This window comes from Chiroxiphia lanceolata, chromosome 8 (genome assembly GCF_009829145.1).
Source record: "Chiroxiphia lanceolata isolate bChiLan1 chromosome 8, bChiLan1.pri, whole genome shotgun sequence".
Taxonomy (NCBI): Eukaryota; Metazoa; Chordata; class Aves; order Passeriformes; family Pipridae; genus Chiroxiphia; species Chiroxiphia lanceolata.
This window is the reverse complement of record NC_045644.1, coordinates 10,187,114-10,211,171: the sequence shown is the minus strand read 5'-3', so window position 1 is coordinate 10,211,171 and position 24,058 is coordinate 10,187,114. Positions and strand designations below refer to the sequence as shown.

The following is a 24,058-nucleotide window of genomic DNA, read 5'->3' as shown; positions in this document are numbered from 1 at the left end:
TGGACTAACTGTGGTTTTGCCACAGAAAGATTTCTGAATCTGCCAGATGAAAAGAAAAAAGCTTGTTTTCTAACTAGCAGAGTGTACTGAAATGTGCTGGAGCTGAAGGGACGTTGGAGAGTGACATGCAGGGAAGTGGCAGGGAAGGGATTATACATCAGCAATGATTACAGAGGTAGCAGAGCCAATATACCCACTCTGTAAAAATACCAAGTTCTTGTTTCAACTAATGGTGTAGAAGCACACTTTTGTGCAGTAACAAATGTCGATTTTAGATATTAGTTGTCAGGAAGTGACCTAATGTCTTGCTTTATAGATATTGGCTTAATACATTCATATCTGTATTTCTCTTGATTGAAAATTGTAAAGTACTTTTTATATTAGATCACTTCCTGTAAGAAAAATGAGCTTTGTGGAATGGCTTGGCACATTCCAAGAGTCTCAAGTCTTGAATTAAAATCATAGTGGGATCTTAGCTGTTTAGTGTTTTAATTGCAGATTGCACCCCCCTGTATTGTGGTGGTTTTTTTCCTTTTGGGGGGTGGTGGAATTATTATCTACTTTTATTTACACAGTGTCTTATCTCTGTATACTTAGCTGGCACACTAATATTCCCAAAAGATATATTAAAAAAGGTGAAGAACATACCATTTATATTAAAATTATTAATTGGACTTTTGAGACAGAAAACAAATTTTGGGTGGAGTAAAGTGTTTTTTAGGATTACAAGATAGTTTAGATAATTTTGTTCTGCAAATACCGTATTGTGAGTATTTCCTCTTTGAACTTTTAATTTTAGCATTCTGTACAAATGTGTTCACAATTTCATACTTAAAAGAGCAGAAGCAGTTACTTGAGAAGGAATTACAGCTTTGAAAAAAAAAAAGATTCTTCGTCTGCTTTGTAATTTTCTAGTTTTGTGTGTTTACATGTGCAGTTTGATTATAGTCAAATGTTCCATATTCACGGACATTTAAGGCAACAAACATTTTAATAAGAAAAAGAATAGTCAGTTGTAAATGTTCCAAAACTATACTTTAAAAGCACAAAAAATTCCGTCACTGGGCACACTTTCCATTGTCTGATGTAGCACTGTTCCTAAGAGATGGTTAGGAAAATGAGAGGCATATTTACAGCGCTGCACAACACTCCTGCCCTTCGCTGTGGCACATCAGCTCAGAAGATGAAATCACAACTCTCATGAAAGCAAATATTATGTGGAGTAGCTTTACCTTTTTTGCAAGTTGAAACTGTGCTCCAGACTAGGCTTTTAACAAGTTTATCCCCAGTGTACCTCTGAGAGCGCTGGAGTGCTTTTTAAACATACAGCTGATAATACATGAAGCGTTGTTGACCAGAGCCAGACACATGTAATTGGAACAGCTCAGGTTATACGAAATGTGGTTGAGAGCTCTAAGTCCCTACAAGTAAATATATTTCTGCAGAAATGTGGAACTGCTTTAAAATGGTATTTTAAATTTGGCCGGCTTAGCAAAAACGGGAGTCTTTTTCTGAAATGTCTGAGCACCTGCAGCACCCTCAGTGCTCAGGGGCGATGTTCATACACAACTGATGGGTTTGATGTTATTAATTACCACTGTTCTGATGGAGCAGAGTGCAGAGGCTCCTACTCCAGCTTTCTTGGCAATATCCATATTCTTAACATTTAAGTACATGACCTCGTGCTTTGGTCTGTGAACACTCCGTATTTTGAAGCATTAAGCCTTTTTCCATAGGCTCACATTGGGAGATCTGATCAACATTCAGTCCTTTGTCTGTGGTTTGTTCTTGGACTGTGTTGTTAATGAAACATCTTTAATTGGATTCTACTAGTACTGGGCAATTGCAATAAGCTCAGCCTTTTTTTTTTATATGAAAGCAACGGCTCCCACTGTTATACTCTAATTTTGCTGTTATTATAGGCCTTGGTGGTCTCAAAAGGAAAGAAGCTTCTGGTTCTTATTGGCTTTAATTCTAGACTTAGTAGGTGTAAAGCAGCAAAATTGACTGGAAAACCTTAAGTGGCAGGAGAGGGTAAGTGGGAAGTGACTGCTCACTGCATCCTCCAAGAGTGGAAGGCAGGGATGAGGCAAAGCTGTGGGTTGTTGACCTCACACTGGTGAAAAGCAGAGCTTGCGATGGGTAGGGAATATCTGGGTCTCGATGTTTGCACAGGTTGCTGCAGATGATAAAAGCTCACGGGGTGATGTGGCAGTTATGCAGAAGAAAAGTATAACATTTGGGAAATACTAAATTTTTAATTCTAAAGTTGGGAAATCACTGAGCCACACGCTGCTGAATCTTTCCCCAGCTCTTGAGGAAGTTTCGGGATGTCTTTTTCCCTTTCCTTAGGTTCTTCTCTTGGTGTCTGGTGTTTGGCAGCATTTTTTTTTTTAACTGGATGGAAGATACTAAGTGGAATGCTGGTCTATGTGCAGTAATTCCTTAATTAGCTAAAATTATGAATGTATATTTTTATGTCATACATTTTATATGTTCGCTTTATATAGTAGGGCTGACTTAAAAAATTAAACACATCTTTCACTTGGGAAAGGTTAATGTTTTTACTGCATTGCTAGTTAGGTATAAACTACTCTTATAATGTGATTTACATTTATATAAATCTTTAATTTCACATAAAGGCTTTAAATAGTAATTTGAAAAGGGAAAAAAAGACTACCAATGAAAAATTAAATAAATTTCTGTTACTTTGTGTCACTGCTTGCAGGATGACTTAAGTAAAATGCAACACTTCCATTGGTAGCCCAGAATAAGGTCTGGGTCAAATACTTTTGAAGTATTTTGAAGGTCAAATAAGGTCAAATACTTTTCATTCTGTTGCAGTATGAAGTGGTTTTGTATTTTTGTATAATTTTCAGCTAATTATAACTTCCCTTTTTTATTTTCATTAATACATCTCCAATGCAAAGCCAGTGCAGTTAAATACATATGTATTGTTTTCTTTAAAGGTTAAGCTGGCTTCTGTTGGCTTATCAATTTCAAGTTTATTGATTCAATGTGTATCTATGAAAATATTTTTTATTTTGTATTTTGGTTGGATATTCTTCCTGATAAGATTAGGATGGGGACAGTTTATTTTAGTGGATGTGTGTACCATCACATGGTAATTAGATGCAGAGACCAATGTGTACAGATATATTATAACTGCAGCTCAGCATTTTCAGAATGACTTGTGTACTGCAGAAAGAAAAAGCCTATAATCTTGTTTTCTTTGTGTGAGAAGAAGGTACAAGGGAAGAGTGATTCAAGGGAACACATCAGAATTGAGACAAGCAGGTCTGTGAACTACGTGCATTTTGATCCACGCATATCAAATGAATTTTAAGTTGAATTTTCATTGCTTAGACAGTTTCAGGAACATGTCACTAAGAGTTTGTGCTCTGCCTTATGCAGGTGTCGTGTGCGTTGCATGTCAGGGACTTGAACCTCTGTTGCTCAAGTTTTACAAGCATCTTGTGTGCACCTTTCACACATACACAGTCAGCAATGTTATAGTCTTGAATCAGAGCTGGAAAATAACTGGCTGCTGATATGGTCACGCTTTAGCCTTAATCTTGAAGTAATGAGGGAAAGCTTGTCTTTGGATGATACTGTTAGATTGAAAATAGAGAGAACTCTGCTCTCTTCAGATGGCGTTTAAACTAGGAGGGGTGATAGAGAGTAATTTTAAATTCATGTTAAATAGCTTTCTAATAGATAACATCTTTATGAGAATTCCTAGAATTTGTGTAGGGAGGAAAATGTGCTTTGGTTTGAGCAGGGCAAAAAATGGTGGACCCTGCTGACCTTGGTAATTTGTGAGTCTGAATCTGCCTCCTACACTGGCCTCGTATATCAGGAGGTATTAGGGGCTGAAAAGAAAAATTAAAATATGCTAAAAGCCACTTTACTACTAAAACAGTAAAATTAAGTCCAATTAAGTCCAATTGTGTTGTTTTAAACTATACTTTTGCATTTGGAAGAGTATAATTACATTTCATGCTTTGGCTTTAGTAGTTGATAGCAATGATTAGGAGGGTTTCTCTTCTCTTCTGCAGTTTTCCTGAAAAGTGTTTGCCCTCCCAGCCCCATCACCCTTCTGTCACCATTCGCTATTTCCCTAAAGCATCAGCCTGTAGTCAGAGCATATTAAACATTAGGGATGTATGGAGTGTAGAAAGGATTTCATCTCGGATGATGATGAGTTTAAATTCATACAAACCTATAGGCTTCAGTTTAGGAAGGGGTTGCCTCCAAATCAGATGAATGATGCACGTGATTTTGTTCTCCTTTCCTCTGCAACAAGATCACTGAGATCCCTTTTGGGGTGTCTTGTTGGACCAGTCAGTGCTATTGCCCTGTTGGACATTGGCAGACTGATTGTCTTTGCTTGTGGAATGCAACTGAAGGTTAAAACACTTTATCTGAAGCCTTTGCTTTTACTCTACAGCTATCAGGGGAACCAGTTTGCTTTCTGATAAGAGATTAGATTAAACATGCCAACAGCTCCTTTCACCTAAAAATCTGCAAAACACTTAAACAGTTGTCACAGAGTATGGCTGACATCTGGAAAAACTAGTATAGAGTAAGTACAAAGTGTAGTGCAGGCATCTCCTGACTCACAGCTATTTTAGACTAGGAGCACTGCTGCGGTATTTGAATGTAGTGTTTAATCTCTATCCATAGCTGGCCATCTCTAGCCTGTATCTCCTATAGAATTTGAAATTCTTTTAAGGCCCATAGGTCCCACTTCCTTTGCAATATACTCACTGAAGTTCTTTTGGCTTTTTCTTTCATACTGTCATCTTTATTATTCTCACTACAAGATCAGTGCCATGTGGTGTATTAAATTTAATTCTTTTGTTTGTTTGTTTTTTAAAGCAACATCAGGGTTAATTTTTTTTAAAAAACCTTCTAATTAATTTTGGCAGTACATCTTGCTTTCTATTTGTTAGAAATGACACCTGGTATCTTTTGTATGCAAACCAGCAGTTTCTCTTCATTAGAAGAAGATCCCTCACTGAATTAAGTGAATGATGCTCTATGAAGTAATGTGTGGTCCTGTAAAACATGTTCTTTAGTAGGTGGCTACTCAGTGTGTGCCAGCTTGAGTCAAATCAAAATCTAAGAATATTTATAGAATTTAGACCATCAGAAATACTTAATAGTGCCATGATGTGTGTAGCAAGTTCTTGCAATTTTCTATTGCGTGATGAGGTTAATTTCTACTTTTGATTATGATCCTGTGGAGTTTTGGTGTGCACAGCTCTTGTAAGTCCAGTTTATGTTTTTAATGCTATCTTCAGAAGTTTTCTCTAGTGAACAGATTTATAATTGACCTGATGCTTTTGGTTTATTTAGAAGAAAGCAACTGATCCTGATAGCAAACTAGCTCAGTGAACTAAGTTCTATGAAACAGAGTAATTATTCCATCTTTTAGTAATGCTGCAGTAACATTTTACAATAATAATGACCCTTCATCTAAGGATTGGGAATTTGAAGGATTATTTTAACTAGGGGAGGGAAAGGAAGAGGTGTGGTAAACCTCAGAAGAGAGCATTTGTCATTCCCATTAGAAGCACTGGTGGGACTTTGGATTAGGAATTTGTGTTTCTTTGTTATCCAACATTCCAGTTCTTTTTTTCTCTTGATTTTGAAATATTCAAAAAAGAGATGTATTGTTTCTACTTGGTGAACCACTTTAGGTGGTCTTTCTAAAATGTGTGTTTTTTTAAGTGTAGTTTCCTGCTTTATTTCCAGCCTTCCCTTTGTTTTGGGGTTGGCAAACACCTGTCTTTCCTTTGACTATTATTTTTGAGGTACCTTTAATAAAGAATTTAATTGAAACGATCTATTTAGAGTCCCTTTTATTGTAGTTGAGTCTAATTTAATGTTTCTGGATTTGCATGCTTCCAAGTATTTTTAATTAATTTCTGTGTAAATGAAACAGCTGATCCTGAGAGAGACATTCAGTCACTCCAGTGAAGGGATTGTGAATTCTGTGCTAAGGTTGCTTCAGACCTGAGAGCTTGGCCAAGGGGAACCTGCTGTTGGGTGTTAATACTCTGCTGGTGCGTGAAAGAAGGCATCTGTGTGAAACCTGATTCCCAAGAGTGACTGTGCACACCACAAGTTGAACTAAAACAATTTTTCACTGACTTTCTTGGGCCTGGTGTGAGTTTAGGGCTTAGTCAGGCTTGACTATCTTATTTTTAGAAGTACCAATGAATAAGGCAGGTGAGTTTACAAGGCTTTTTGTAATGAGCTCTCTAAGAAAACAAGTTGGAAGGGGTTTTACTTGTTGCTTTTCCTGCTAGTAGCTGCTTTTGGCTTGTGGTTATCAAACTGTCATGTTGATGAACATCTAGTTCTGTGTTTTCTGAGTCACTACCTGCAAGGAGATGTTTTAAAGGAGCTGCTCAGGTATGGCTTCAGTGACAAAAGTACATCTGCAAATGATCCTGATGACAGTCTGACTGAGTTGATGATGATCAGTTGTTGCCTTCCATGCCTTTTTTCTTAGCCTTAACCTGACAGCAGAGTACCTAATGTGCTGCCATCCCAGAAACCAGTAGCTGAACTGGAAATGATGGAGATGAGTGCAGGCACTGTAAAGTAGCTCCAAATATGAGTATTAGCTAGGTAACCCTGAGCTCAGGGATCTGTAAATGGAATCACTTGATGCACAAGGCATGCTATTTAGCAACTTGTGACAGCCTCTGTTGTAAACCAGAGTTTGTCACTTGGTCTTTGTGTTATCCAGCAGACCAGCAGCTGGCCATGGAGCCAAAGATTAACATTATTGTTCCAAGCATTCATTTTAAAAAAAAAAAGTAAATTTCAACACACTGAACAGAGGGAAGAGTTCTAAGGGTCATCCTGTTTTGTGAAGACAAGACTAACATTTAAATAATAAGGTCTTGTCCAACCTGTGAAGATTAAAACTGATAAGGGTTTCTCACTTCAATCACAATGAGGTGTGAGTATAAACTCTGAGGATGAAAAGATACAAGTCTTGTTGACAGAAGACTAAATGGCAATAAATCGGCTATAAATAAATTTTGGCTTGAAATGAGAAGGTGGCCTGTGCTACCTCCATCAGCTGCGTGCAGGACAGTCCTTCCAGGAGCAGTGGGAGAGGTGCTACTTGATGAAGCTTCAGCTGAAATCTTACTGGTTTTGTTCTCAGGAATTAACTGTATTTAGTGCTGTGGTGTATAAAATAGGAGGAATGTGGTACATGCAGGATGTGTCTTCTGTTATGCCTTTGCATGCCTTTCCCATGGAGGAGAAAGATAACTAGTAGAGAAACAGTGATAAAGTTCCATTAAGAAATGCTACTTATGATAAGAAAAAAATTACTGGGAGCTGCTATTTATGCCTCCTTTTTGATAATGTCATGAGGATAGCCAGCGTGTGTCATTCTCTCCTGGAAAATTATGGTACATTTTGACTTTCTCTAATGGCTGCCTTGTTTAATTTTTCTGAAATGCCACATTGCTGGTAGGAAGGGAGCCATATACATACAACCTGTGCTCACAATCTGGGAACTGGCATAGCAATGTTGTATTGCTAAGCAACAGTTGGCATCATGCTGTCTACTTCCCTGCTCATTCTTTTTGCCTGAAAAAAAACAGATCAGCATCTAGCTCAAAGTTTAAATAGTGAAAAGCAATAGCAGGTTGATGTCTTATTTTGTGTAAAGTTTGTTATTACTTTTTTAGTAAAGCATTAAATAACAATCCAGAGAAATACAGTCAGGATGTGTTTTGTTCATCCCTAGGATGGAAAATCCTGGTGATCTTGGTACCTTGCAATAGGATGTTTGTTGTGTAAAATGAGGCCAGTTTTCTATTCAGCCAGGAATGCCAGATCTCACAAATATGGCACGAAATAGCTAAGTTATGTACCAATGTGTATCTTTATACTAGTGGGTTGTAGCATCAGAATAGGTCTTAATTATTCTCTTTAGTACATATAGCCATCGTAGGATTTAACATGAAAAGATGAAAGTTTGTGCGTTGGAGAGCAATATTGATAGCTCTGGATTTTAAATGTGGGGTTTTTTGGATTAAGGGAGGATTTTCTTTGTTGCTTCTGCAAAAGTTAATTGTATACTTGCATAGAAAAAAAGCACTTAAAGAAATATAAATAAAAATCCTAATAGGAGATACTACTAATTAAGTAATGCTGGGTGGCTACCTGGTTTGACTTTTGTTTAGTTATTGATGGTACTAAGTAAAATTTGTTGCCAAGCTTGTTAGCTGAATCTCAGATATGCACTGAAAATTTATCCTCTTTTCTTTCTTGATTTGTAAGATGTAGATAACTTTTGTGCTATATAAGGGGTTTTGTGGGTTTTGGGTCCCCCCTCCCGCCAGTATTTGGGGGGGGGGGTGTTAGGTTTTTTTGTTCTGTGCTTTTTTTGTTTTGTTTTTTTTTACTTTCACTGCTCTTGTGACTCTTCATTTTGGTAACTACAGTGAATCATACAGCACTCCCAATTTCCAGTTTTTATTAACTACATTCCCAGCTATTTGTTGATGTAGGGGCATTTTTAGAGTATATTTTGACCAAGCTCAGGAAAGAGATATTTTCCTACTTGCTTTGTTGAAAATTTTCCTCTGTCTAGCAGACATACACTACATTTACTTCTTCCTTTGCTGTGTTCCAGTAACCTTTGTGTAAGTACATATGCATAGACATTCATACAGCCTTCATTTAATGAGTAGTTAGACTGTACATGTTAAGATCCTTCATATTTCAAAATTATTTCTGGTTTTTCATGCTGCTGTTTGTTAAATCTTATGTTTATTTTCTGATGTGTCTGTCTGGTGCTTCAGTTTGCAGAACAAACATGTTGTGCCATGAGTGGTTGTAAAAGTGAGTGTAAAATAGCAAATGTTTTGCCAGGAACTGATAGTGTGAACGTTTTCCCAAGCTCCAGTGGTGTGAATTACACATTACAGATGAGTTACAAATTACAGACACCTTTTCTGACTGTAGGGATGAGCCAGAAGACAAGTTTCTTTGTACTATTTGCCAGCTGACTTTTCAGTGAAGTTCAAGGTCTTATTACCTGCAGGAGAGGCTAAATGCCCCAGTACCCTGTAGTTCAACAACATCCTTAAGCAGTTGATTTTGGTCTTTAGTACTTCTTAGATAAAGTTAGAGCTGGGGCTAAAGGGAGCTTCAGATGGGAAATTTTCAAGTTGATATTTTTTCCTGACACAAAGACATATCAACCAGGACCATCAGCCTGGCAATATTTAAAAATATTTTTACGTGCATATTGTCCAGATTTTTGCAGACTTCCTCCAGACTTTCCCTTCAGTATCACTCAGAAAACCTGAAAGTTTTGGGTTTTTTCCTATCACTTTTTAAAAGCTTTGTTGCTACTGGAGGATGGTAAAGGTTTTTTTTTTTGTGTGTTTTTTTGTTGTTGTTTTTTTTGTTTGTTTTGTTTTGTTTTGTTTTTTGTTTCTTGTTTTTTTTGTTTTTGTTTTTGTTTTTTTTCCCTGTAGAGGAAATTGTTTTGCCAGGACCTGAGCTGTATGATGTATGCCCAAGTTCTGGTAATATGAGTCATGGCATTGAATGATACTATCCATAATTGGAAAAAGTAATTTTGGGGACATCTGGAAAATGATAGCCTGTTTTGTTGGTAGAAGGATCAGGACTTCTACAATAGAACATAAGCCTTGCTTGGTTACTGTATTATGCACAACTTCAGAAGAATATTTAATATGCACAGTCTACTTCTGCATGGTTGACTTCAGCATTGGAAAGCACTGGAATCGATGTATCTCTTGTTTTGGGATAATAGTTCCCTTTTGCCATATGAAATTTTGAAGTGTAGAGTGTGAGACAATAGAAGAATCAGATGTCAAACCTTATTCCATGCCTCTGTGTGATTCTAACAATATATTAATACCTGTTTTCTACCTGTAGGAAATCTGTCCAGTCTAAGTCGCCTTGGCCTGAGGTACAATAGGCTGTCAGCAATTCCGAAGTCTTTAGCAAAATGCAGTGAACTTGATGAACTGAACTTGGAGAACAACAACATTTCTACTTTGCCAGAGGTGAGAATTAGGAGGAGTGGACTGGGGAGGGAATGCTGCTGTAGGGCATTGGTGTTTTGTAAGGGGAGTGGAACATGTGAAGTGATTTCGTCTTGCATCCTAACTTTGAGGAATACCCCTTGTTTTAATCTACACGTGTGTAATGTGAATTATTGCAATTCTGTACATATTAGGTATATCATACTAGTATGGTAGAACTAATATCATACCACTTCAGTCAAAACTGGGAGCAACATGAGATTGTATTTGCTGTCCTGTCTCTTTAGAGAACCTTAAGTAATGAGTCCAGGTTCCCCCAGTTCAGCTACATAAGTGTTTCTTAGTGTTTCTGTTTTATGAAGCATTAGTGCCTGGAAATAATTGCTCTGATAACAGAAAAAAAGATTGATGTGATTGTTTCTTATCTTGGATATTTATTCCATTTCTTTAGAACCTTTTAAAATGAAGATTTCAGGACACAACATAAAGTTTATAGTCTCTTCTGTTTTAATGATGATCCAAACTGCTTTCTTAAACTATCATTTCCACACCCCAAAGTTGTATAAATTACTATTATAAAATGAGTTAAAAGGTTGTCTAAAGATGGGTATAGGGAACTATATGTAGAAGAAAAAAAAACAAAATGCATGTGGAGTTAGGCAAAGTACTTACAGTAATGAAGTGCGGTGAGTGACTACTTTCCTTCAGATATGTTTCTGAACTCCACAATGATAGACTGAAAACAGAGAATTTAATAAGTATTTGGGCAACACTATAATTTAAGAAAATGCTACTGAGTGAAAGTGACCAGGGCTTTTAAGATGAGAACTGAGCTAGCCCACCCCACCCAGAGGTGTTATAAAAACAACTATGGCGTAATTACAGAAAGCTAATGTGAGGGAAGATTACTTCCCTTCAGTTGTAGTACAAACCTCTTTGTGACTGTGCTGCCTTCTTCAGGTATATTTGCCAACAATATGTTAACACTTAAGCTGCTACCTTGCACAAGTACACAGTTTATACTGTAATCTGTTCAAAATAAAACATGCTGTGCTATAATACAAAGAACTGTACTCTTAGAGGAAATTTCTAAATTTCAAAACATAGCTGAAGCTGCTGACACAATGACTAATAAATATTTTATCTTAAAAGGACGGGCGGGGAGAAGGCAGCGCTGCCACAGCTCTCATAGATGTAAGAGCATTGTTCTCTTTGTACTGCCAAAACTCCCTTGCTTCTCTTCAAGTGTGTTTAATTACTCTAGGCTATTACAGTGTATTAGCTAACATATTTTTGATATTTTTTTAGTATGCAAGCAGACTTCAAAAATGGCTTTTTGAAATGCCAAGATCCATTTGAAGCAATATAGTGTGTTAATAACAGAGCTCGGGGACTGCTTAACCCTAGGACAAAGAATATCTGTTAATTAAAGTATAGGTAGAAGCAATATTTCCTTATCAAAGATTATACCAGCTAATGATTAGGTTAGATTAATACTGATTTGAAGATCCATTATTTTATCTGTGGGGGAAAAGTGCTTCACTGATACTTGCTGAGATGCCCCCAGTGTCTAAAGTTTTAGCCATGACATGTAGACAAGTCCATATTTGATCCTGTTTCATTTAAAATAATGTTAATAAACTATTTATAAAAGTAGGCAAAGCTTTCCTGGTGGAACAGGAAATCCATGTTTTACAGTGAATATAGCACTCAAATTGCAATCCAGCAATACTGACATTAGGAATATGGTTGAAATCATTATCTTGTTACCACTCGTTCCTGATTGCAGATGTTGCATTATTTATGGTATGTAATGCCATGCATAAATCTCCAATTTCTGTAATACTTAATCAAATAGGGCTGAATTCAAGTTGGTGTAGTAATAAGCAAAGGTGGCACTTCAGCAGTAATTTAGATCTCATTATTCATCTCCACAGTTCCAGCAACGTGCTTGGCACGTAACTGACAGATAAACTGAGATATGCACTGCTGAGATTTCAGAATCTAATTAAACTCTGAAGAGAAATTAAACTCTGGATTCAATGGACAACCAGAGTAACTTCAGGCTTCTTGCTTTTCATTTCTTAAGGGGGAAAGGAAAAAAAAAGATGGAGTACTAAATACTTAGGAATATTTTATAAACTGGAAAAAAACATGGAGTTTCCAAACCCTTCCCATTCTTTTTGTCTGTTCTGTCTGATTATCTGAAACTGTTACGGCCCAGCCTGACAAGAAGCTTCTACCAGTTGTGATCACAATATGGATTTTTATTAAATTAACAAAGATTTGCAATGGAAGTGTCAAAGGCCTGTTGTGGAAGCCAGTGCACGACGCTGATACATCTTTGGGCCCCACTCTTAGCTGTGGTGTCAGAACTGGGTGAGCAGCAGATGGGCAGCGTTGGCCGGAGCTGGGACTGCTGCTCAGGATGGACACGCTGTCCCTGCACTTCTGTAGCAATGTGTCATTACAAAGATTACTTTCAGAGGATAAAAGAGCTCCAAAATCTCCTAAACTCATGATTTTAAATGTGGTACTTTTTTTTTTGTCTGTTTCTGTCAATATGCAGGGAGGAAGGGGGAAATAAGGTAATGGCTGATGACTGTGAGCAGAGATTGTTGCTGATGGAAGTTTTATCAAATTTAACGCTGGTTTGTGTGTTGCAACACTTACTTAGGGGATGGAATTAAGGGGGGAAAAACATTTCTAATTAGACCCATAAGGGAAGCAAGATGTATTCAAATAAATCTGTCCTAAGTTCCTGGGTGGTTTTCTTCTTTCTACAGGGTCTTTTATCCAGCCTTGTCAAACTGACTAGTTTAACACTGGCCAGGAACTGCTTCCAGTCCTATCCTGTGGGTGGCCCGTCCCAGTTCTCCACAATCTACTCTCTCAATATGGAGCACAACCGCATCAATAAAATCCCCTTTGGAATTTTCTCTAGAGCTAAAGTATTAAGTAAGCTGAACATGAAGGTGAGGCACAGAAACATGCTACTGTGTAAAATCAATGAGGAACACTGTTTGCTGCTCCATGAATTCTGGCAGACTTAATGATATAAGGAATGAATTTATCACACCGAACTGGATGCTGCTGCTGTCACATACAGAAACAATTCTGTATGAGTTAAAAATTGTACTATCAAGATGTTATTAATTTGTCTTTATGCTTTTTAGTTAAGATTTTGTCACATTTGCTTGAGTTTGAACAATGAAAATAAGAAAGTTGGTTGCAAGGTTCTTGAATATTCATGTGGGACACAAGCATGTAGATAAGTTTATTTCTCCCTCACACACTGTTACAGTTTAAATTATAAATGAAATTATGGTTTTTTTTTTTATGTATTCTTTCAAAACGTACGTTTAGAGACTTTGGGCAGTAGCTGTACAGCACAGCAAAGGAACTTTTAAAGTGTGCTATATAGAGTGAAGAGAAGTAGGGAAAAGAAATTATGTTTCTCTATGAATAGATTTATTTCAAGTTCTTAAATTATTTTAAAAAAGAAATGTTTGAGCAGTAGCGAAGATCAGCTACTCTTTTAGAATATAGTTTGACACAAATGGAATCCCAATTTGCATTGACTGGTTTTTATCATATACTCATTTGTTTATGAGGACTTTGTATGAGCATTTTTTTTAAAGATTTTGTGATGTCTGGTCTAGATCAAGTATTACAGCAACATTTTGAGCAGTAAGATGTTCAGATTCTTGAGAATAATTTACTTTTAATTTTTCTACTTCAGTCCATATCCATATTAGTGACAGAGAGTCAGATCTATAGCTCTAGGATGGTACTACTTATGTTTGGAGGAATTTGAAAAAAAACTGGCCAATTATCAATGTATTCTTCTGATCTAATTACCGACTATTTGTTGTTGTTATGAAGTATTTTTGTAAGCAGCTTGTTTAATCTCTTGCCAGCTTCTTGCAAGCACAGACCCTAAGTGTTTGATATGTTAAATCACAGGACAATCAGCTGACCTCTCTCCCCTTGGACTTCGGGACTTGGACTAGTATGGTAGAACTGAACTTAGCGACTAATCAGCTCACAAAAATCCCTGAGGATGTATCTGGGCTTGTTTCTCTTGAGGTGAGAAGAGTGTAAACTAACAGCTAAGTGAATCCCTCAAAATAGGCATTTTTTGCCTCAGGTTTAAGTTATATTATTTTTGGGTCAAATAAAACCAAATAAATGTGTATGTGTGCTACTTAATCTGCTGTTGCATCTCTTTATGGCTTTCATCAACAGCTTTTTGAATGTTCTTTAAGCTCTAGATGAGTGTCTGTGCACAAACAACTAAGCACAGATATATTTTGAGCTATATAGAAAGAAAATCTTTCTCAACAGAAAGTTAGTTTCATAAATGCAGTGGCACTGTACTTGGTTCAATTCCTGGAGACCATCATGGAAGCAGCAGGGATCAGAAAAACATAATTAAATAGTCTATGGCCAGAGGTGTCTTAAATGTAGTGCTGTGAACCTTGTAGGCAGCCAGGTGGCAATTCTCAGCCTTTGAGGGGGGAAAAACTTGTAGGTTGAAGCCGTGGACTAAACCTGTTGTGTCCCCTTGTCCTGTTTCCCAAGGTACTGTCAGCAGAGACAAATTAGTTGCCTTGGAGGGACATAAAGGTAGAGGTACTTGTTTGGGCAGTTGAGGGAACTTTGTAGCCTCTATGAGTTGCTGGGAAAAATCTGGTAAAGAACAATAGCAAATGGCATATTTGAAATTGTGATTTTTTCCAATGTGACTTCAGCTGTGAATGATTAATTATTCCTGTAATTTGGGGCAAAATTTATATGACAGAGTAACAGCTATTTAGTGGGCCAGTTCCCTTTTAAGTTAAGGCTGTGGTTGATGTGAATGGGAAGTTAGTAACCTAACAACTGGATTTGCTGAAGCTGATGAGCTGCATGGTCTGCAGATCCATTGCCACTGTTTTTCTCTGTAATTAAAGAACCAAATACAAAGAGCTGTTTGGGCAGTGTTTACACAAAAGGGAAGGTTCCCACAGCAGTGCTAAGTCAGCTGCTTTGCACGTAGGTAATATTTTCTGTTCCTGCCTTTGTTTTTTGTACGTGATTAAAACATTACTATTCTTACCATTTTGTGTATATCGTAGTGCATAAAGGAAGGTCACTGAAATACTGCTTGTGCTAATGCTTTGGCTTTTTTTCATTTTGATTTTCACTTTGATTTTAACCTTGTTTTTGTTCTGTTCCTGCCTTTGGTGTTTCCATGTTACATGAAGCCAGTGAGAGTTGGGACAGGCATTTACAACCTTGGCTGGTTGTGTGTGGCTGGGATCAGGGTCCACACTGGCTGCTCTGTCACATGCTCTTGTTTCAATGTGCCTTCTTAAATAACTACATATAAGCATTGTTTAATCAGTAAGTAATTACCTGACTACTCGCTGTGCTGAGGCTTGATGACTTTTAAGAACTGCAGGACTTCTTTGGAGAAAAAATGGTATATTAGTGTAACCTCCTGTTAACTTGCCTGTGGAATAATGAATAACTCTGTTGACACCGTAAATAGGGATACATTTCTTGAACCTGAGATATTTATACTTCAACTTAGAAAGCAGGATGAAAACAAGAGGATAGCATTGTAGTAGGGATGGGTGTGTGATAGGAGACTGTTTTGGAAAGCCAGGGGGTACCTGTGTTGTGCTGATGTTCTGCTTAGGTGCTCCCTTCTGTATGTTTATTTGCTGCTGCTCCTAACCAAAGGGACATGGGGAGAAGAGGCAATACTAAGCTTTTTAAGGAGGTCTTGGCAAGCACAGCAAATAATATAAAACACGACTATGAGATAGCTATAAGGAAGCTTAACAAAATGATAGGCAAGTCCAGGAAGAAGTTGTTTTTCTTTGGTCATTTGAAGAAATAAGGTAATTTTTGGTCTTGCTTTGCATTTATTATTACATATAATAATATTTGAAAGACGTATGCCCTAAATGTATGTGTTTGTATCATTAAAGACTTTAAAAAAATTATGTTAAATCACTGACTTGTTGTTGGTTGTTTTTTTTGTTTGTTTGTTTGTTTTTTAAATTTTCATTACTTCCATATAATGTAAGTGTAGGCTAATGTTGGATTTCATTGCTCGAAAATATAAAAAGATTGTGTCTTAACCTGTTACTTACTTACTATGTTGCTGAAATTCTGTGTGTTTGGTTGTGTTTTTTATTTTTTTTTTTTTTTTTAGGTTCTTATCTTGTCAAACAATCTCCTAAAGAAACTTCCCCATGGAATTGGAAATCTACGGAAACTCCGAGAGTTAGATCTAGAGGAAAACAAACTGGAATCCTTGCCAAATGAAATAGCTTACCTCAAGGATCTGCAGGTGAAACAATAATTGGTCGTGATAAACATCTTACGCCCTTTATTTACACCATGCTAATTTAATTGCAGCTATTTGGGACCGGACATAGAACCAAAAGTTAAGAATCTTGTGCAGCTTCACCCACTATTAGTCCCCACTGATTGTTCCCCAGCTTTATTAGTTAATATTGAACAAACAATTTTTGAAGCTTTTAACTGTTGTACCATAACTACGATACCACCACAGGAATAGCCCCCGATTTCAGTCATGCTCATGAAATCTTTTATGCTTAGGTATGTGTCATATTATCCACTATTTTATTTTTAAGTTTAGTGATGCCTAATAGAGGTTTGAAATGTTGTTGAATGGTTGAAATTTTTCTTGTTCAAATGCAGGAGAGTGGAACCCATCCATTTATCAGCTTTATATCTTGTTACTTGCTGTCACTCTGAGCAAAAGTCCTTAAGACAATTTTTATAAATGTGTTTTTCCCTTAGAAATTGGTTCTGACTAACAATCAGCTGACCACCCTTCCCAGAGGTATCGGTCACCTTACCAATCTGACGCACCTCGGGCTCGGAGAGAATCTTCTCACACATCTTCCTGAGGAAATTGGTAAGATCCCTTTTTCTGGTTTGGTGCAGCATGCCTGAGCCACTGCACTTATGATAGGCATCTACTCTGCTCATAAGTAAAAGCCACAAAATTCATTTGAAACTTCTAAATATGCACAACCTGATGTGAAGCATGTGCCACAGGAACAGCACTGGAGTGTATGATCTTTATCTTCCTGAACTGTAGTGAAAAGGTTTCTCTGTTTTTCTCAGTTCTGCTGCAGAAAGCTGCTGAACACACACTAACTTGTAATGTATTCCTTTTTTCTCCGAATTCTCCTACAATTTTTTTGTATTATCCATCACTCAACTTCATGAATCTATTCTTGGAAAGAGAAAGGAAATGCACTGATCCTACTCTAATGCCATGGTGTAAACAAAAACCTTATGTAAGGTGTAGACAGCTGAAGCAGATGTTTCTGCTGGAAGTACCTCTGCACATGCTTTTGTTTATAGGCCATCATATCATTCTTCACCTTGATGAGGTAAGAAGAGGAAGTGGAGGAAATCTACAGAAAGAAAGGAAGGAATAGGATTTTTTTTTTGGTCTACCTGAGACATTCAGACTTGATGGGTTCAGAGCATCTGAAACTGAGAGTCCACATTTGTTTTATAATTAGTGTCCAGGATATATGTCCAGAGTATGATTCTGAGCATCCAGTAGATGTTCAAATCTTACAGTTAAGCTTATTCCGGAGGAAAAAAAGATGGGGCAAGCTACACAAAGCAAAATGTGGTCAGAAACAGCGATGTGCAGATGAGGAAGGCATTCTCTGTCTCTCACAGCATCTTTAGTGAAGAGCATTTACAGCATCTGCTCATCTTGTATATGCCTAAATGTGAGAAAAGCCTAAAACTGTAAACCTGAAGTAAACTAATGTAGTTCATAATTTAGTGGAGAGATTTTGGATGCTGTGAAAACGAACTATGTAATTAAAATCAGTAAGCACATTTTAAATACCATTGTAGGAGTACAGTTTGGTTATTAAAGCTGATTGTCTCCAAGGATTAGAGAATAGTTAACTATTTTCAGATGTGACTGCTTCATGTATTTTGCTATCAACTATTTCTCATTATTTCTTCTATAGCTTTTCCTTTTTGTAGATTTTCCATGCCATGAGTCCTGGCTACTGCTTTCTCTTGCGAAAGATTAAATAGTCTCTTAGGTTACAGGAGATGTTTATGGTATATAAGATTGGAAAATGTTTTAAGGAGGACTCCTATGTTTTTCAAAGGATGAATGGAGGACGTAAGAATGAAGAAATTGCTCTATTTTCCAGCTTCTGGCTAATTTGTATTGCAGTATCTGTAGTAGAGGCAAGTTGAAAAATTTTAGTTCAGGAAAAAATTTTCACACTTGTTTGTTCCTTTTAATAAATACACTGCTCTGCAGAGAACACTCCTGCTTTCTTCCTGTGATACATGACAGTTACAGCTTTAATATATGGCTTCTATTTACATAAAAGGTATGACATAGTTATTTTTAAAGAGATGATAGATACTGTATGGTGTAAGTATTTTCTAAGTCCTTTTGACTAGATAGCTATTCAATATTGCTTGCAATTGCATAGCTCTTGACTGAATGGTTATGGTGAAGCCCCTCTCAGTTCTCTTATTCTCTAGATTCACAGTTCAGTTATTATCTAAAGGAGATGCAGTAATGGATATTTTTACAGGGAAACTAAAGCAAATTGGTTCTTGCTTAGGTACCAGTTACCAGAAATTGCTGTGCTTGAAAACAGGGATCTGGTTGAGTGAGTGACTTAGTATTCCATATAGGAAAGAATCTTCAAGTGGACTCAGAGCCTCTATCTAAAAGTTATAAAGTGCATGAATCAAGAAGATACTAGTATTTATTATTTTATTTTAACCAGGTACACTGGAGAATCTGGAAGAACTGTATTTGAATGACAACCCCAATCTGCACAGCCTTCCCTTTGAGCTGGCTCTTTGCAGCAAACTGTCAATAATGAGTATTGAGAACTGCCCGCTCAGCCACCTTCCACCTCAGATTGTTGCAGGAGGACCCTCTTTCATCATTCAGTTCCTAAAAATGCAGGGACCATATCGTGCCATGGTCTGATGCTAATTGAATTGTCCAATACACTGTACAAAATACAAACTGCATTAATGTTGTAATTGTCTGTATATGTATATATAATATAATATATGTGGTTTATATTATATTATATATATATATAAATATATAAATAATATAAAAAGGCAAATTTAAGACTGCATTATGTGTTTCTGCTAATAGAGGAATCATAGCCATTTAGATTTTTTTTATTCTGTAAAAATGCTTGTCTAAGTTTTCTTTGCTGAACTTGATGGAAGTTGTCTGAATAATCTGAAATTGCCAGTTCATTTAAAGCAATTGCCAATGAACTCAAACTTTAAATTTAAGGGACAAAACCAGTTTTGCTTAGATTTACTTTCAATTAAGAGAAATGTATAACCTTTATGTAATGAACTTTTCTGTTTTCCTCCCCCCCACCTTTTTTTTTTTTTTTGTGTCAAAACCTGAAAGGGTCATGTGCCCTAAGGTTGGGATTTTCTTTTAACTTATTTTGAGATTTGAAGCAAATGGTGTTTTTATATTGTTTACAGTCAGAGTAAATCACTGGATCTTGTTTTATTCTGATTTGCTCTGTTTTAATCAATCATATCTAGAATTTATATGCCTCTGCTGATGAATTTTTATCAACCTGTTTGTATACTAAAAGCATATACTCATCAGAACAACTGGCAGGTGAAAAGGATGCAGTCAAAACGAAAAGAAAAAAAAAGCTTGAATTCCTTTAAGTCTTGCTTCCCTGAGTTATCAGTTGCAGGCATAACATATCTGAACTGAGCCTTTTGCAGTTGGTCTTTTCTAGCACAAGTAAACCTTTCCAGATTGGTAAAAACGTTGAGTATTCTCAGTGAAGAGCGGTTTTCATTGTGTGAAGTAACAAGTCCATGAGGTCTAACAGTACAGTTAAGTGACAAGGAAATAATATATATGTACATTTTTATTACAATGTTGAGTCATAAACTACAACAGGCAATTTTAAGGATTCCCTAGACCTTGTACAATAAATGAATGTGTCTTACTTTTAAACACTGCAATATATGTAAGTTTTAAGGTTGGTTAACAATGTACTATGGTTTTATATCTTGACTTGCCTTGTACCTCCTTCCATTACGGAACTTCTGTGTCCAAGCACAATATCTTCACACTGTGCTGTTTTGCTGCTGAACTAAATGCACTTTTCCCCACAGCTGGGGCACTTGCTTCAAAATATTCAGTTCAGTATCTTGATTATTCTTTTTTAACTTCATCCTATCTGTTTCAGTATTAAACCGATCTATTAAAAAAGAGGCACCTTTTTCATTTGTGCAGAGATGCTGGTAGCTCAAGAGAAACACTGTAAGTAGTGGACGTTCAGTTTTATCGTGAATTTCTTGGTCATTTAAAAGGCAGAAGATGCTTCAGGGAGATTTACACTATTGCTGCACTTGTAGGGCCTGTTGTCCTTTTTCAGGAGGGTAGGAACTCGAGGTGGTTGCATTCCACGATTCCCCAAGAACTGTTCAGTTTATACTCGTTGGAATTGCTGCTGGCGTAGTGTGACTTAGAGGACTGTACCTTTTGCACAAAATCAAATCAATCGATGCCATGGGAAGTCTGTTTCACATGCAGAAGTTTGGGAATATTACTTCTGGCTTTCAGCCATGCTTATTTAGATGTATCCCCTTGATCTATTTTCATTTTGTTTTGTTGTACATCTTTTCATTAACAAGAAGTAAGTTTAAATGGAAGGCAGGTGGAGATATAAAACCTTAGAGGGCTTAAACATGCTGTAAAAGTATTGTAGATGTCACTGGATTTTACTAAGTAATGTCTGTTCTTTCTCATACACTCTGTCTCTGTTCCCTCCCCCTTTTTTTTTTTTTTTACATCTACTGTAGCTTTTCAGTTTAGACTTTACTTTATAAAAGGCTAGTTCCTTACAGTTTTGCCTGGGTTAATCTTTCTCGGCATTAAGGTGTTAAAATATGAAGATGCTGAACTGCTTAGTATCAAGACTGTAATCTAACTTCTGAATATACTGCTAAGTCCATATTTGTGCCCTCAGGTCACTAGGGGAAACTGGTTTTATTAATATGGTTCCTTGAAACAAAAGTGGCGACCCCTTGTGTTTTCAAGCGTCTTGGTCTCATTCCCTGTCTGCTCCTCAATCCCATTTTTATAAGAGTTGACGGGATTGAATTTGTTTAGTTTGTAAATACGTTGATTATTCACCTTGTTAAGGTACATGGTTAATGACTGTATGATTGGAGCTGACCCTCTCTCACATAAATTCTTGTGGAGAAGTTGGCTACCAAAATAGTGCTCGTTACACTCGCTTAAAAACAAACTATTCTTTTCAGTACACTTATAGGAATAAATAAAGCTATGTTTTAATTCATTACTATATTAAAAACAGGATATTTTTTCAAACTATCTTGTATTAGTATGGTTGTTGCAATGCCAGATAATACTGAGCCCTGTTTTAGGAGTTTAATTTTATACACTCTGAGGTGAATGCTTATTTTTTCAATGTCTCAAGAGAGGTTTGAATAAAAGCAGTGTGAGAGAAGTTCTGGTACAGGAAAAATCAACACAGAAGGACAGTTCTTTAAAATTATCCTTTAATTTTAAATTAATTTTAAGTAATGAATATCTGGCATGGATTGGGAATACATATAAGTACTTACATGGTTTTATATCCAAATCTGTACGTAGATCCATATAAATCCAGATGGTTGATCATCCAAAACAGTCTTACATCCTGCCATAACAGACTTTTTGCATTTCCCAGGATGCTGGATTGTTAACTGGTATGGTTTCTAAGTTGTATTTAGTGCCTGATGACATTCAGTTGGACACACATACTGGCTTTAAGAATTTTATTTGCCTATAGCAGTTTAAGTATGAATGGAAAGATCTTCACTGACAAGGGTATGTATACATACATACAAAAATGTATTTGTGTATCTGTAGATGTACGAAAGCATAGACAAGGTGGAAAAATTAATTATTTACAGCATCTTTGAAAACAAGTGATTCCTAGGTACTTGCATTAAATATTTATCCCCCTTGCCATACTGGGGGAAATAATTTAGAATGGTTATTGAAAAATGTGACAATCTTTACTTTGGGTGAAAATCATGACCTTGATTGCTTGTCCATAGACAAAATATCAATTTTGTATGTGTCTGTGCCTATGTACATACATACACACGCCCCATAAAGACACTATCCTGACTTATGCCTTGATTAAACAAGCGAAGCTACTATAAACTATATAATATTATGGAAGTCTGGTAAGGTATAAAGCAGGTCAGAGATTTGCTAAATAATGAGAAGAAGGAATAATTGCTGTTGTGACTCATATTGGTTACATACTGAATTTTAATTTACTAAATAGGAAAATGTTTTATAATTCTTTGCAAAAATGTTTTAGTATAAACCCCTTAAAGTTGTGTCTCTCGCTGTCCTGTATTTTAGTTTGTCACCAAAGTTGTCAAGTGTAAATGCAGTGGAAATGCTGCTTGTAAAGTTGGGTCACACAGTTGTGCAGTTGGGACTTTTCAGTTTGGCAGATGCCAGTGGAAATGTGACCTTCATGCACCATTTTTAGAAAGAGATTTGGGTTGTAGAATATTTGCTTCGGTGCCTCTCTTTGATTTAGGATTTTTCTAGGTGAGGAACATGCATGTGTAGACTTTTTGAAGGTCGTGTTTGCCCATGTACATGATTTAGACAAGTAGTACTTAGAGTGTCCCTCTGGTTAGTGCTTAAATCCACTGTGTCACCTGGAATTGAAGTGTCATCTTTAATCCTGGGAGTTTGAAAAATGTCTTTTATTTGACAATTAGAAAATGTCGAGAGGTTATTTCCCCCCCCCCCCCCGTTTTTTTTAAAAACCCAAAAATAAATTAAATTTCTGAATCAGCACAAATCCATATCAGGAGACTTTTCATATCTGGATGCAACTAAGAATTTTCATGTTTCACACCTCAGTTGTATCAATGGACATGCCAGAACAGTTTCTAGTTAGAAATGTGCAGTTGGCAGTAATTTGCACAACACAAACTTCAAGGCACAGTAAGGATGATTATAAACAAATGATAGTATCTACAGATGGGTTTTGTTTTTACCTTAGCAAATATCAAAAAATTATGGTTTTTTATTCTGATTTAGGTTTTAACCAGGACTGCACAGGACCTTTGCTGTGGAAAAATACCAGACCACACTAATTTTGTGGTTAAAAGCTAAGCAAGAGTGTAAACAGTCTATAAAAATGTACTTTTAATCTGAATTATTGTAATGTTGATTGTTATGTCTATATAAAAGATTGCCTTGCTTTTTTATAAGTCATTCTGTATCAATGCATTCATTATAAATAGTATATTTGTAAATAAGCTGCCACTGAGTCTTTTGAAAGTTTTCTAGTATTTTTAGTCTGACACTAACTTGGATGTAAGTCATACTTTTGCAGCATCTCAAATTATCAAGAACTACTCTCTCATTATATACTTACCGCTCTTTGAAAGATCTCAAAATATATAATTTCATATAGAGCAATTACAAGAAACTTCAAAAGTTGGATGATAGTGCTTTACTCACAGTCATGTGGACTGAACACCTATAAAGCAAATGTTGGTAAAAGCTTTTACATTCTTTTTGTTACAGTATAGTAGGGCATGCAGTAAAAAACCCCACAACCTTCTCTCTGAAAGGGAAATAAATTTTGGATTTAAGTGCAAATGCATTTCAACAGCAACAAAATTAAGTAGATACAGAATTGTGGTGCCTAAAAGACAGACATCAGCATTTAATCTCTGGTTTAATAGAAGACAATATTTCCCAGCTGCTATGACACCAGTCCTGTGTCATAGATGTCTGATGTCTTTCAGCTCTTTAGGCTCATCACTGCAGACGCTGTTTCAAGAAGGTCACTCTTATGTCATGTCCTGCAAACAAAAAAAAAGAGCCAGTATCCTTTGCAGTTAGAATAGAAGGACCT

General features: G+C 36.5%; 1 protein-coding gene across 3 annotated transcripts in view; it reads left to right on the top strand.

Annotated features, from left to right (window-relative positions):
• SHOC2 (SHOC2 leucine rich repeat scaffold protein) overlaps positions 1-23,464 on the top strand; it is a 65,261-nt gene extending 41,797 nt beyond the window's left edge. For all 3 annotated transcript variants that reach the window (XM_032694655.1, XM_032694656.1, XM_032694657.1), the window contains exons 4-9: positions 9,952-10,082; positions 12,848-13,036; positions 14,028-14,150; positions 16,270-16,407; positions 16,884-17,001; positions 18,875-23,464. In XM_032694655.1, coding sequence (XP_032550546.1) covers positions 9,952-10,082; positions 12,848-13,036; positions 14,028-14,150; positions 16,270-16,407; positions 16,884-17,001; positions 18,875-19,083 — 908 coding nt within the window. In that variant the 3' untranslated portion in view covers positions 19,084-23,464. The remainder of the gene's footprint in view (positions 1-9,951; positions 10,083-12,847; positions 13,037-14,027; positions 14,151-16,269; positions 16,408-16,883; positions 17,002-18,874) is intronic.
• Positions 23,465-24,058: the final 594 nt, after the last annotated feature.